Source organism: Polypterus senegalus, chromosome 9 (assembly GCF_016835505.1).
Source record: "Polypterus senegalus isolate Bchr_013 chromosome 9, ASM1683550v1, whole genome shotgun sequence".
In the NCBI taxonomy this organism is placed as follows: Eukaryota; Metazoa; Chordata; class Cladistia; order Polypteriformes; family Polypteridae; genus Polypterus; species Polypterus senegalus.
The window spans coordinates 125,860,166-125,874,646 of record NC_053162.1 but is presented as its reverse complement, the minus strand read 5'-3'; the positions used below and the strand labels follow the sequence as shown (position 1 = coordinate 125,874,646).

Sequence of the window (14,481 nt, the reverse complement as noted above, 5' to 3'; positions counted from 1 at the left end):
ATGTGTTCATAATCCGAGCTGAGGACCTGATAATCGTATACGTGCGAAAGAAAGTGTGAATCGCCTTAATATTATTTTGCCGTGGTGTAGAAAAGGGGTCCCGTGTTTGCACTTGTCTGGGCTATAGCTCAGGGGATGAAAAAATTAAAAGTGCTCACTTTGACTTAAGGCAGAAGCGCAGTCAGCGTCTCAAAGGCCGGCACAGCTATGCACGCTGGCTGCTCGACTTTTGCTGGGCAGGAGACCCCAGTTTTGCAGACACGCTCATGATATCAAAAGTCTCAGCTCTTTGGAGGTAATTCATATATTATATATATAGCAAAATACCAGCCTCGCAGCGAGAAGTAGTGTGTTAAAGAAGTAATGAAAAAGAAAAGGAAACATTTTAATAATAATGTAACATGATTGACATTGTCATGAGTGTTGCTATCATATATATTCCTGCCTAAATAAGTCACCCTCGCTTCGCTCTTACTTTTTCACCGTTCATTTAATCATGGCTAGTGGCGGAAAAATTATAAAATGGAAGGAGGATGGCTTTACCAAAACAATTATTGATGGCGAATCGATTATTCATAAAGCTTGAATTGGTGATCTGTTTTTCTGTGTTAACCTCATATTTTTTATACTTCTTCTCAAACTAAGGTGGTGCGAGGGTAAAATGAATCGGGATGCGCTGATCAATGTAATCGTGTACCAGGAAATCATGCATTGACAAAAGCTCCCCTTTGCTTGTAATGCAAAGTGTGATTAAATGCATTATTTTTCAACGCTTATGGAGCACATGCATCGAAGCTTCTCAGCTGTGCTTGTGCTAAGAAAAGGAAAGATTTTAAAAATAGCGTAACACGATTGTCAATGTGACCTTTTGTAAGTAGTGCCTGGAGGATTCAGTGTGTTGAAACTCTAGAGACAGCTGTGTATTAACTTGTGGATTTTTCTGTGAGTATTTGGTGGCAGTCTGACGAAGTTGCTTCGGATGACGGCGTTAGCCGCGGAGCTCAGCTCAGAGCGAAATGAGGTGGGAGGGAGATGATGACGTGACTCCCCACCCGCCTTAACTGTCAATCCCCACAAACACAGTCTCGGAATTTGCATAAGCACACCCCTTCACCTACAATTTTAACTTAGTTACAAAGTGATCAAAACTCTCGTTTATATCCTGCGTCCTATCATTAAACTTGTATCCCGCATTACCTGTGGGCATGTGAAACGCCAGCGGTAGCCTGTCTATGAACTTAATTTAAAGTTTAGGTTTACACCTTGCTTTCTTTCCGAGGTAGCAGCACTCATGAATATGGTAGTATATGCCACTCGCTCGCTTCTTATTGTTTCGCTGCCTTCTCAATTATATAATGCATGTTTTCTTAAGCGCTTTTTGGAGGTCTTCCTGGTTTTCTACGCACTGCGTTGACAGTCAGTTCACGTGATTACGTGGGAGGCGTGATGATGTCACACGAAACTCCGCCCCCACGTCTTTGCAGCTCTACTCCATTACAGTTAATGGAGAAAAATACCTTCCAGTTATGACCATTAGGCGTAGAATTTCGAAATGAAACCTGTCCAACTTTTGTAAGTAAGCTGTAAGGAATGAGCCTGCCAAATTTCAGCCTTCTACCTACACGGGAAGTTGGAGAATTAGTGATGAGTCAGTGAGTGAGTGAGTGAGGGCTTTGCCTTTTATTAGTATAGATAAAAACTGATATACAGTATATAGATGCTAAATATTTTTCTAAATGAATGTAATTGAAAACATCCATCCATCCATTATCCAACTCGCTTTATCCTAACTACAGGGTCACGGGGGTCTGCTGGAGCCAATCCCAGCCAACACAGGGCGCAAGGCAGGAAACAAACCCCAGGTAGGGCGCCATTCCACCGCAGGGCACACACCAAGCACACTCTAGGGACAACTTAGAATCGCCAATGCACCTAAACTGCATGTCTTTGGACTGGGAGGAAACCCACGCAGACATGGGGAGAACTTGCAAACTCTATGCAGGGAAGTGAACCTGGGTCTCCTAACTGCGAAGCAGTAGTTCTACCACTGCACCACCATGCCACTCTAATTGAAAAAAAGCAGAACATATTCAATAACATATTAAATGTTAATCTTTTATGCTCAGAATACTTCAGTCTATGGAGTTTCTTTGGTAATTTTCTTTCTCTCAATAATCAGTAAGTGGCATTTTTTATACTGAATTGCATGCAGATATTCAATCATTACATTTTCCATCTCTTTTAGAACTGTTCTGTTTTACCAATTTAAGTTTGCTTTGTACTGATTGAGTACTTTAAAAAGCTTTTGGCTTTTTAAAAAATCTGAATATAAATTTGTTATAAAGTAAGTATATATTGCTTGTATCTAACAATGGAGAAAACAAGGCACTGCACTATTCACTTCTTCTAGGGGAAATGAAACATGCTCTGAAAGTTAATGCCTAGTGCTCTGCTATTCCCATAAGCAGTGAACAACAAGCTAATTAAAACTACTAGAGAAGAATGTCATATAGTAAAATTCAGTCAAAAGTCTTAATAGATTTAAAATGTAGCAATTCCACTAGCAGTTTCGTTATTTACAGTGCAATTTATTATTGAACTGTACCTAGAGGTAAAAACCTTTGGAAAAAGTAGTTTTGAATTTTTTGTGGATAGTTTCATTTTATGTTCCTCAAATATCATATTGCATTATATCTGTGAAAAAGAATTAAACATTGTTTTCCAATACACCAGTAGTTATTTCAACCATTCCTGCATAATGCAAAAGTGAACTGAATGAAGGCAATGTCTGTCAATGAGGTAGGCTTTAATGATGTGTTTTTCTGGTACCTGCAGTGTACCACAATGGGGCCAGCTCCAAGGATCTCCTGTTGTTTGGCATTAACTTGTTCCAAGAAACTCAACACTCCACCTGGCTCTTCTGGTACACCATGATCTGGCCAGCTCAAATATTGGTAATGCCAAATTTCCCGTGTATCATCACTCTGTAAAAGATAAAATTGGGCCAGATTAAAGCAAGTACAATTAAGAAAGGGTCAACAGAAAAAAGAAACTAAGACTTAGAACTTGTACATTGTCAACTGGAGAAATCTCAAGAATGCGAATCTTGTAGTCCAAGGCATCATGCTCACTGATGTGGTGCACAATATATTTTCCATATTCTTTCATGGTTTCCACTTCTGGCCAGTAGGGAACACATTTGTTCTAGGCGAAATAAAAAAAGAACAGGTATAAAAAACTTACATGTTTTTTCAGGAATGTCAACAATATATTCATATAAATTACGATCATACGAAAATAGGTAACACAGTTATATGCAAAAATTAAGATGATGAGAAACAAAAGGAGTAATTCATTAAATTTAACAGATAGTTCTTAGCTTTTAAAACACAGACTCACCCTTCCTTTCTCAACCTCTCTAGTTGTCATTACTATAACTCTAGAACGCTCTTGCCAAATCATTTGCCAGAAATCATTGACAGTGGTCATTAAGCATCCCTGGGTAGCAATGTAGACTTTGCGGAAATTGGATTCAGTCAGTAAATTCTATTCATAAAACAAAAAAACACAGTCAAAAATAAAACCATACCAAAAAATTCTGATAGGATATACCACAAATGTATAAACTAAATGTAAATCTTACCTTGACATAGTTAGCATTGATATAATCTGAACCAATAATATTTGGATCCCCAGACTTTAAAATGACTCTGGTTTCATTAACTATAAAATATTAAAGGAAAATGGATGAATAACATTTACATTAAGTATTTATTTAAAATTAAATACAAAATACTGACAATAATCCAAATGCCTAACAGCAACCCTGTTTAATGTTACTGCACATTGACATCAACAAAGAAATAATAAAACAAAGATAGAATAACTCTCACATGGAAGAATGTTTTTGTAGCGGTTCTTGCTTTTGTTTTCAGGCCTCATTCCTTCTTCTCTGCTCTTTTTAACCTTGGCCTCCTGTTTTTGAAGAGCCTAAAGATGTTGAGATTGGGACATGTTACCAAGCAAGCAATGCAATGCATACAACAAGTTGAATAGAAATAAAACACAGTAAGTAATAACTCACATCAAACTCTTCCCAGAACCCTGCTTTGTTAGCCACCTCCCCTGTCTCAGCGAGTATCTGAACTCGCTTATCAATGTCTCCAGCATTCACCCGTGTGGAATAGTACGGCTGAAGAGAAAAAATAAAGAAATTAATATCAGAATATTGATTTACACTGCATGGTTAAATATGTGGCTTCTAACCTGAAATAGGTACAGCTTGTTGTGATAGAGGGGGCTCTTTTAACTTTGAAATTGCCAAAATGGGACATTTACTCTTACTATAACCATTCACCATCCACAGGGAAGAAGTGGATGTGGTGCAGAGCTACCAATATTTGGGGGTCAATAAGAATAGCAACCTGGTGTTGTGTTTTGATAACACAATGTCACTGTAAAATAGAGTCGGAGTAAACTGTATTTCCTGAGGAGACTCAGGTCTATTGATGTGCGGAGCAAGCTGACGGAAAAGCTCTACCAATCTCTTCTAGCTAGTGTGTTGTTCTACACAATGGTCTCCGGAGGAAAGGAACATGAGTTCAAGTGATGCAAAGTGTCTGAAGAAATTTAGCAGTAAAGCCAGCTCCATCACAGGACTAACTGGACATTCTGGAGGCTGCTGTGGAAAAGATTGGATGCTATCATGAAAAATTCTGCCCATCCCCTCCAGGGGGCGCTTTCTTGGAGCTCTTTTAGTCTCAGGCACATACCTCCAGAGAATAATAAGAAGCGTCTCTCGGAATCTTTTTTCTGCTTGCTGCCATTAGGCTTTTCAATGCTTCCTCTTAGGATTCCTCCCTTCATTCCAAGATGCCATAGGAAAATACCACAAACTTCAACTTACTAGTTACTTAGCATAATCTATACTAATAAAAGGCAAAGCCCTCACTGACTGACTGACTCACTCACTCACTCACTGACTCATCACTAATTCTCGAACTTCCCATGTAGGTGGAAGGCTGAAATTTGGCAGGCTCATTCCTTACAGCTTCCTTGCAAAAGTTGGGCAGGTTTCATTTCGAAATTCTACGCATAATGGTCATAAATGGAAGCTATTTTTCTCCATATAATGTAATGGAGTTGAGCTTGAAAGCCGTGGGGGCGGAGTTTCGTGTGACATCATCACGCCTCCGACGTAATCACGTGAACTGACTGTCAACACAATACGTACAAAACCAGGAAGAGCTCCAAAAAGCGCTGAAGAAAACGCGCATTATACAATTGAGAAGGCAGCGAAACAATAAGAAGCGAGCGAGTGACACATACTCTACAAGCATATTCATGCCTGCAGCTACTTCAGAAACAAAGCACGGTATAAACCTAAAGTTTAAATTAAGTTCATAGACAGGCTGCCGCTGGCGTTTGTCATGCCCACGCTAATGCGGGATACAAGTTTAATGAGAGGACGCAGGGTATAAATGACAGTTTTGATCACTTTCTAACTAAGTTCAAATTGCTGGTCAAAGGCCGTGCTTATGCAAATTCCGAGAGACTGTGTTTGTGGGGGGACTGACAGTTAAGGCGGGTGGAGGAGTGACGTCATCATCTCCCCGCCCATTCACCTCATTTCGCTCTGAGCTGAGTTCCGCGGCTAACGCCGTCTTCTGAAGCAACTTCGTCACACTGCCACCAAATCCTCACAGAAAAATCCACAAGTTAATACACACGCTGTCTCTAGAGTTTCTCCACACTGAATCCTCCAGGCACCACTTACAAAAGGTTACATTGACAATCGTGTTACGTTATTTTTAAAATGTTTCCTTTTCTTCTCGATTCATTTTACCCTCGCACCCCCTTGGTTTGAGAAGAAGTATGAAAAAATATAAGGTTAACACAGAAAAACAGATCATCAATTTAAGCTTTATGAATAATCGATTTACCATCAATAATTGTTTTGGTAAAGCCATACTCAGTGTAATCCTCATTCCATTTTATAATCTTTCTGCCACTAGTCATGATTAAATGAACGGTAAAAAAGTAAGAGCGAAGCGAGGCTGACTTATTCAGGCAGACATATATATGACAGCAACCCTCATGACAATGTCAATCATGTTACGTTATTATTAAAATGTTTCCTTTTCGTTTTCATTACTTCTTTAACACACTACTTCGCCGCTGCGAGGCGTGGGTATTTTGCTATATATTTATATATATATATATATATATATATATATATATATATATATATATATATATATATATGAATGACCTCCAAAGAGCGCGGAGACTTTTGATGACGTGAACAAGTCTGCAAAAAATGGGGTCTCCTGCCCAGCGAAAGTCGCGCACATAGTTGTGCCGGCCTTTGAGACGCTGACTGCGCTTCTGCCTTAAGTCAAAGTGAGCACTTTTAATTTTTTTCATCCTCCCCCTGAGCTATAGCCCAGACAAGTGCAAACACGGGGCCCCTTTTCTACACTGCGGCAAACTAATATTAAGGCGATTCGCACTTTCTTTTGCACGTATACGATTATGAGGTCGTCAGCTCGGATTATGAAGACACGCACAGGAATGGAGGACTGACAGTGTCATCACAGCCGATTAATGGCAGGGACGTCTCACCAGTCTACACAAGACCCACCGCGACTGTCCCCAAAAGGCGTTCATATCATCAGCGAACACATCTCTCTATACTATATAAAAGAAAAAGGCAAGTTTCCTTTCTTTACACCTTTTTTCCTTTTATCCCAAACCAAAGTCTTTCTCTCTTAACACTGCAGAGGACACAAAACTAATTTTCTTTAACTGCTGGTAAGGCCGGTAAGGCACATTACCAGTGGCAGAAATTTGGACGTTCACATAGAAAATGTAATTTCTATACCACAGCCGTCGTGTAGCGCCTTTCAAAAGGGATCAACTACCGAGAGATGATCCATATACATTTTAGCTGCTGTTAGTACTATTTACCTGTTCTGTTACACTGTCTTTAAAATGTAGTTTACCTGCAACCACTCCAGTAGTGCTCAATGTACGTTAATGTTTTACTGTTTAATAACTTATAGACTACATTTTATTATTTTTCCTATATATATATATATATATATATATATATATATATATATATATATATACACACACACACACACACACACACCTATCTAAATTGTATATATATATATATATATATATATATATATATATACACACACACATATATATATAATTTGTGTGTGTGTGTGTGTATGTATGTGTGTGTATATATGATGTAGATAGATATGTATATATATAGGTGTATATGTAGATATGTATATATGTATATAGATATGAAGATATGTATGTATGTGTATATATATATATGTATATATGTATGTATATGTAGACTCAAACCCATTATGACAGCAGCAATCCAAGCTGTGAGAAAACAGTAAAAAGGAGCCGTGTCAGACGTTGTGGTACATTTTCTGATGCAGCTAGACGAAAACAACTTCGTGACGCTGCCGCTAAATACACAAAACAATTACTTTGACAATCATGTTACGTTATTTTTAAAATGTTTCCTTTTCTTTTCATAACTTCTTTAACACGACATAACTGGCGCGGTATTTTATATATATATATATATATATATATATATATATATATATATACTAGCAAAATACCAGCGCTTCAGAGAAGTAGTGTGTTAAAGAAGCAATGAAAAGAAAAGGAAACATTTTGAAAAATAACGTAACCGGATTGTCAATGTAATTGTTTTGTCACTGTTGTGAGTGATGAGTGTTGTTGTCATATATATATATATATATATATATATATATATTTACACACACACACATAAACATATATATATACATATCTATACATATACACATAAATACATATATATATCTACATATATACACACACATATATATACACATATACATACATACACACACATATATACACACAAATACTCCTGTGTGCTGTTTTGTTAGTCTTTATCACTGAGAAGAGCTTCTCACACAGATATGTGCTACCAAACATGCACAAGGTTCGAGCCGCATGTAGACGGACTTTTTTTGTTCTTCAAAGTCACCAAAGCGCCGTGCAAACTCAGTGCGCAATAACTTGCAGCATCATAAGGTAGACTTGATTAACGCGGTAAGTGTTCGGCAAGGCAGCTGAAGCGCTGCATTATGGGATCTGTAGTTTATTGTGTTACCAGCGCTTCATATACCCGGGCTTTAATAACAATAATACAGTATATAAAATGATCTCTGAAAGTATGGCCGGATATAATTACACGCCGGGCCGGATGTGGCCCGCGGCCCTTGAGTTTGACACATATGGACTAAATAGAACTTGAAAAGATATATTTTTCAAATGTGCTCGCGCAATTCAGATAGAGTTGACGCACACTACAGCCTGCATGCCTCAATGAGTCATCCTCCCCTCGCTCTTACTTTTTTACCGTTCATCTAATGAATACACTGAGTATGGCTTTACCAAAACAATCATTGATGGCGAATAAAGTATCCATTATTCGAGTATGTAGAGCGGGAAATATATATATACATATATATATACCCGCGTATCGCAGCGGAGAAGTAGTGTGTTAAAAAAGGTAGAAAAAGAAAAGGGAACATTTTAAAAATAACGTAACATGACTGTCAATATACAGTATTTGTTTTGTGAGTGTTACTGAGTGTTGCTGTCATCAAGGATTTGATTATCATTATTTCTTTCAATCAGGTTCGTATTTGTAGGATGTGTTGTGTTCAAGTTACATTCCGTGTTTGTCAATCGTTGTAAAGATGACAGGTTTCATTCATCGATTCGTTTCTTACTGCATCAATAAATAGCTCGTCTTCTTCTTTATCTGAGACCTGACACACTGCATGCACGGGTTTTTTTTACACTGTCTTCCTTTAGCGGGACATTGACTTTTTCCACCGTGTGCTTTGTTTCCACAGTAGCTGCATTTATGAATATGCTTATCAGCCGCTTCATATTTTTTGCTGCCTTTTCAATTGTGTAATTCGGTTTTGTTCAGCTCTTTGGAACTGTTGCTTTTATCTGTGCACTGCGTCAGTTCACGTGAGCCACTCGGTGTACTTGCATCGAAGGTTCCCAGCTGTGCTGGTGCCATCTCGTGCTATGTCCATAGCTTTATTTAATGTTACCTTAGTCCTGGCACTTAAAACTTTCTCTCGCAGTTTCGCTGAGTTTGTGTCAAACACCACCCTGACCATCTCATCTTCCTCTCCATAAGCACAGTCCTTCACCCGTGAATATTTACCCGTGGCAGTTTGCTATTGGATTGCCGCTGACGGACGGCCTTATATGGGCAGGCACTAAATTACAAACGCCAGCGCAGCCTGTCTATGAACTTAATTTAAAGTGTAGGTTTACATCGTGCTTTGTTTCCGGTAGCAGAACTCATGAATATGGTTGTATATGTCACTCGCTCGCTTCTTATTGTTTCGCTGCCTTCTCAATTATATAATGCATGTTTTCTTGAGCGCTTTTTTGAGGTCTTCCTGGTTTTCTATGTACTGCGTGATTACGTGGGAGGCGTGATGATGTCACACGAAACTCTGCCCCCACGGCGTTGAAGCTCATCTCCATTACAGTAAATGGAGAAAAACTGCTTCCAGTTATGACCATTACGCGTAGAATTTCGATATAAAACCTGCCCAACTTTTGTAAGGAAGCTGTAAGGAATGAACCTGCCAAATTTCAGCCTTCCACCCACACGGGAAGTTGGAGAATTAGTGATGAGTCAGTGAGTGAGTGAGTCAGTGAGTGAGTGAGTGCTTTGCCTTTTATTAGTATAGATTTCATAACTTCTTTAACACACTACTTCTCCGCTGCGAAGCGCGGGTATTTTGCTAGTAACATATATTCTGTTAATATGTTTTTTATTCTAGTATATTATATTGCACTTTGAGCTGATATCTATGTATTTTAGGTTTTTTATTTTGCTGCAGTAGACATTTGAATTTCCCCTTCGGGATTAATAAAGTATACCTATCCCTTGTGATTTGAGGGGATCAGGGGTAGGAGTGCAGGACCCCCATGAATGCAAAAATCTGTAAATACATCTTAGGCCCACAGTAACTGTATATTCCAAGTTTACTGCATTAAATAAAATACAAAAGAAATGCAAGATAGGATGATCACTGTGCAAGCAAATGATCATGTGCATGAGACAACCTGCCGAGTCTAAGATGTGTGGTGCCCCCCAGACAAATTGTGTAGTTCAGCAGTTCTTCAGTGAAGTATACTTATTTGCAAAACTTATTATAATAGATTTATGGTAGTAAATGACAAAAATGATAATATTACTGATACAAAAGAAATCCAACAAAACACTAAGCCTTAAACGCTAAACATTCACAACGCAGTTCATTTTTGCAAATGCAGATGATGGTAGTGTAGTTATAAAATGAAATCCCGTTTAAAAACCCTCCTGAAAGTTATGTGATGCTAATGTATGTAAAGATATATAGAAGCTGAGAGCCCTTCCAGACGAAGATATTTTACAACCCAGACAAAAATCACATGAACAAGAGGGTACAGGACAAGAACATAAATCCATAGAAAACTGTAATCTAATGGGTGTAACTGTAATTCAATTGTGCAGTGAAGCATTGAAACAAAAAGACATCACTGATTGTGATCCTGCCAGCTTCTTATGGCTTACTTTTAAAACTAGTGGCCTCATCTTTCACCCAGCAGCTTTCGTGGCAACCGCCAAAGCTTTCCAATGATACTCCTGGGGATGCTGTTATTCACAGTCTATTTAAGTAGTGCTGCTACAGTGTGGTCTGTGGTTTCCCACAACAGGTTGTTAAAATCACAAAAAATGTCTACTTATTGATGGCAAATGCATAAATAGGCGAATTTGCGAACTATAAACTCACCAATAGCAAGGGCTGACTTCTATATTTAATCTAATCCAATCTAATCTAATGAAACCCCTATTCAGAGGTGTACTTGCCAGTAAAAGAAAAATGAAGCACTTTCTATTACCTGGACAAAGGGGTTCACTTTAAGAAAAACAATAATCTTTGATGAAATGGTATAAACAATATCAAAAGTTGCAAGTACATTTACAGAACTTCTGTACATTTTACAGTAAATACTGTATACTCACCTGTTTTAAGTACACCCAGGCTCCAGAGACTTCTTCAATACCAACTTTCTTAAAATGTTCAACAAGATCAGTAAGAGTTTCAAAGCTCTCTGTGCCACCCACTGTGTACCGATCATTCTGTGGACGCACACAAATTATTAGGCAGTATCATATAATGCGATAATAGAAACCATGCACTCTAATGTACACTCACCTGGCACATTATTTTTACATGTGACACTCTGTACTTTTGCTCTTTGTTAATTTCTCTTATTTCATCAGACAGAATGGATAGAACAAAATCACCTGGCTTACTAAGACTTTCTCTGACAAGAAAGGTACCAGGCTCCCCCTTCTCCCAGAGCAGTTTCTCAGCGGCGGGTCCCGAGAGATGCCCATGATACCACCTATGGAAAAAAGTTGTAACATTCAAAGAACTTTGTGATAGAGTTTGAAGCTGTTGCTTTAATTTTAGGCACTGGTTTTGTCCTATATGCAATTATACAATCCAAGGTGTAATACTAAAAGCATCTTACCAAAGATTGCTTGTTCATAAAAGATGCTGTACTGTATTACATATATCTAAATTTGTGCAAACTGTTTTTTTTCAGTACCCATAACTTTTGCATAAAAATACACTATATATTCACTTATGAGGTGAATGACTAACCACCAATGTTTCTTTGTGTCAGCCTCTTTCAGCTTATTTCATTACCAGTTGTTTCTGACCATAGGACCCTCCTTATTCAGGTACCTTTTAGATAGAGACCCATACAGGTTAATAGTGATATGGTCATATCTAGGTGCATCATGGCATACTCTAAGTTAATTAAAAATGTTGCTTTTCCCCACTTTAAACAGTATCAAAATGCTTAATAATTCAGTAGCCGATTACACAGGCGAACACATGTACCAAATGAAATGACCACTCAGTAAATACAGTTTATTCTTTTTCTTTTGATGTCATTGGTATGCTTGTAGAATCAGTTGAAAAGTAGCATTTAGCAATTTAAACATTCACAGGTTAAAACTAATTACATATCAAAAGAAAAAAGAATTACACACCAATATTAAAAGGTCTCATTTGGATAAAAATCATAAAAAACATTTGAAAAAGGAAAAATAAATGAAAAACTATATTACACATAATACATTTTTCACCTGGGGTATAAATGTTCAAACATTCTTAAATGAGTTATTGGTAGCAAATTGCCAAATTCCCTGCAGTAAATTGCTTCTTAAGCATAATAGTATAAAAAAATCTCTGAAAATAAATAAATAAATATCAAGTTTAATGATTGTAGCTTACTTGTGAAAATATGATCAATGACAGTCAATCAGTCAGTGATTTTATCCTTAACAGGATCACGAGGATCTGCTGGAGCCTATCACAGCTAGCATAGTGTGCAAGGCAGAGAACAAACCCTGGACAGGGCACCAGTCCATCACAGAGCATATTTAAAAGTACACTTCTTTTAATTTCACAAAAACTGCAGACCATACTGTAGACCAGCAAAACTATAATAAATTAACCAATCCAAAATTGGTAGTAATCCTTGTTTCTTGAGCACATTAACAGGGAGTGTCTGCACAGTTTAAGAAACTGCAGACTGCTGTTTGCATTTATTCTATGCAAAAATGTTATAGATTTAATGTATAAGTACTACATATATTGTTGCTTTTGTACTTGTGTGTTATGTTTTTTTTATTTGTTTGTTTTTTTACCTGTTTGGCATTCTTATGGTATGAAAAATGTTTTGCTGGCAGGACAAAAAAAGAATACAAAAGGCAGGCAGTATCTGTAAATCTCAGCTTCTAATTTATCTGCAAGGCCAACTATTGCATTTTCTATTAGTATGTAGCAGCTCTCTAGTCTATCGAAAACAAGCTGACAAATATTGGCATTATTTGCACCAGTGTTTTTTGTTGACTAAAATTATAGGGAAAATATTTGTTGATGACATGTCTTATCGTGTTGATTACAAAGTAGTAAATAGGATGAAAGTGTTGTAAACATATGTTGAAAATGTAAAACTAATGTCAGCACATTTGCCTGACTGAAATAAAAAAAAGATTAAAATCTTAAGGAATGTGTATGGACATATCAACATTACATTAAGGTGCTTTATTTGCCTTTTTGCAGATTTTTTTTTTATCTCGCTTTTCTTATTTTGGTATCCTGTACTAGCACTCTGCACCACCTCCAAAATAGCCCAAGTACTCTGCAGCCATGTTTGACACTAGAATGGACAAAGAAGATTTTCTTATGATAAGTCCAGAAGAACTATATTATTAATAATATTCTATTACATGTAGGCATTAATGAATGTAGAGTGCCAGTGTGGAACTGGGTGGTCATTTAGCCTTGGAACCCCTACAGGCTTATTTTCTTTAGTATTCATGTCAGCTGGATATTTTCCTCTCCTTCCTGACCATCTGAGCATAATTTACTGTATATCTGTCATTTTAGACAATGTTTAATATTTTTTCATTAATGTATTTTTAGTTTTATAAAAACACTCTTAAGAGGTAAACTCATTCATTTTTCAAACTCACTTACCCTGAGCAAGGTCACGAGGATGCTGAAACCTATCCCAGCAAGCATCAAGCACAAGGCAGGAACAATTCCTGGACAGGGTGAACACTCTCACCCACAAATATATACTAGGGGCAACTTAACAACTCCAACTCACCTAACCCGTATGTCTTTGGCATGAAACAGGAGCATCCAGAAGAAATCTATGCCAGAGAACATGCAAACTAAATGCAGGGAACACCCAGCATGTGAATCCTAGTCTCCCTGTTGAGCAGCTGTAGCACAACCACTGTGCCACTGCACATCCCCCTTAAGCTACACACTTTGTATGATAAGGTGTTCTGGGAATAAATGTTGATGTTAAATTTTAACTATTAGGATTCTAACTAGAAAAAAAAAGTAGAATCAAACCTCAAAACAGACTCTTTTTCTTGTGTAGCTCTGAGCTAGTGGAATGAGCAATGCAACTTCATCCAAACTTCAGACTCCATTACTTTTAAAGAAGAGTTTGTAGACTCTCTTGCTCTGTCAATGTCAGTCTAATTTATAAATGGCTCTAGTAACTAAGGTAAAATTAACTAGTTTTGTGTTCTGTTTGGTTTAGAGCTCTTCAGTTGTGATCATCAATTTTGTAACCTTGTCCTGTAACACCTGTCCTTAAAAAGACCCAGACTAAGGTTTACTTAGTTATGATGAACTTTTTTGTAAATCACTTTGGATAACTTCTGTACTTCCAACCCCACACTCAAAATCACTTCTGGATTGAGGAGGTCTTAAACCCCCTACTGAGGTCACCCCTCGTCAAGTCCAGAGGCAGGGCAACTTT

General features: G+C 37.6%; 1 protein-coding gene across 3 annotated transcripts in view; it reads right to left on the bottom strand.

The window, feature by feature from the left end:
* ptpn6 (protein tyrosine phosphatase non-receptor type 6) overlaps positions 1 to 14,481 on the bottom strand; it is a 175,928-nt gene that overhangs the window by 37,321 nt on the left and 124,126 nt on the right. For all 3 annotated transcript variants that reach the window (XM_039763759.1, XM_039763760.1, XM_039763761.1), the window contains exons 4-11: positions 11,334 to 11,526; positions 11,141 to 11,257; positions 4,085 to 4,192; positions 3,894 to 3,990; positions 3,644 to 3,723; positions 3,400 to 3,546; positions 3,073 to 3,204; positions 2,830 to 2,984 (exon numbers count right to left, since the gene is read on the bottom strand). In XM_039763759.1, the coding sequence (XP_039619693.1) occupies positions 2,830 to 2,984; positions 3,073 to 3,204; positions 3,400 to 3,546; positions 3,644 to 3,723; positions 3,894 to 3,990; positions 4,085 to 4,192; positions 11,141 to 11,257; positions 11,334 to 11,526 (1,029 nt within the window). The remainder of the gene's footprint in view (positions 1 to 2,829; positions 2,985 to 3,072; positions 3,205 to 3,399; positions 3,547 to 3,643; positions 3,724 to 3,893; positions 3,991 to 4,084; positions 4,193 to 11,140; positions 11,258 to 11,333; positions 11,527 to 14,481) is intronic.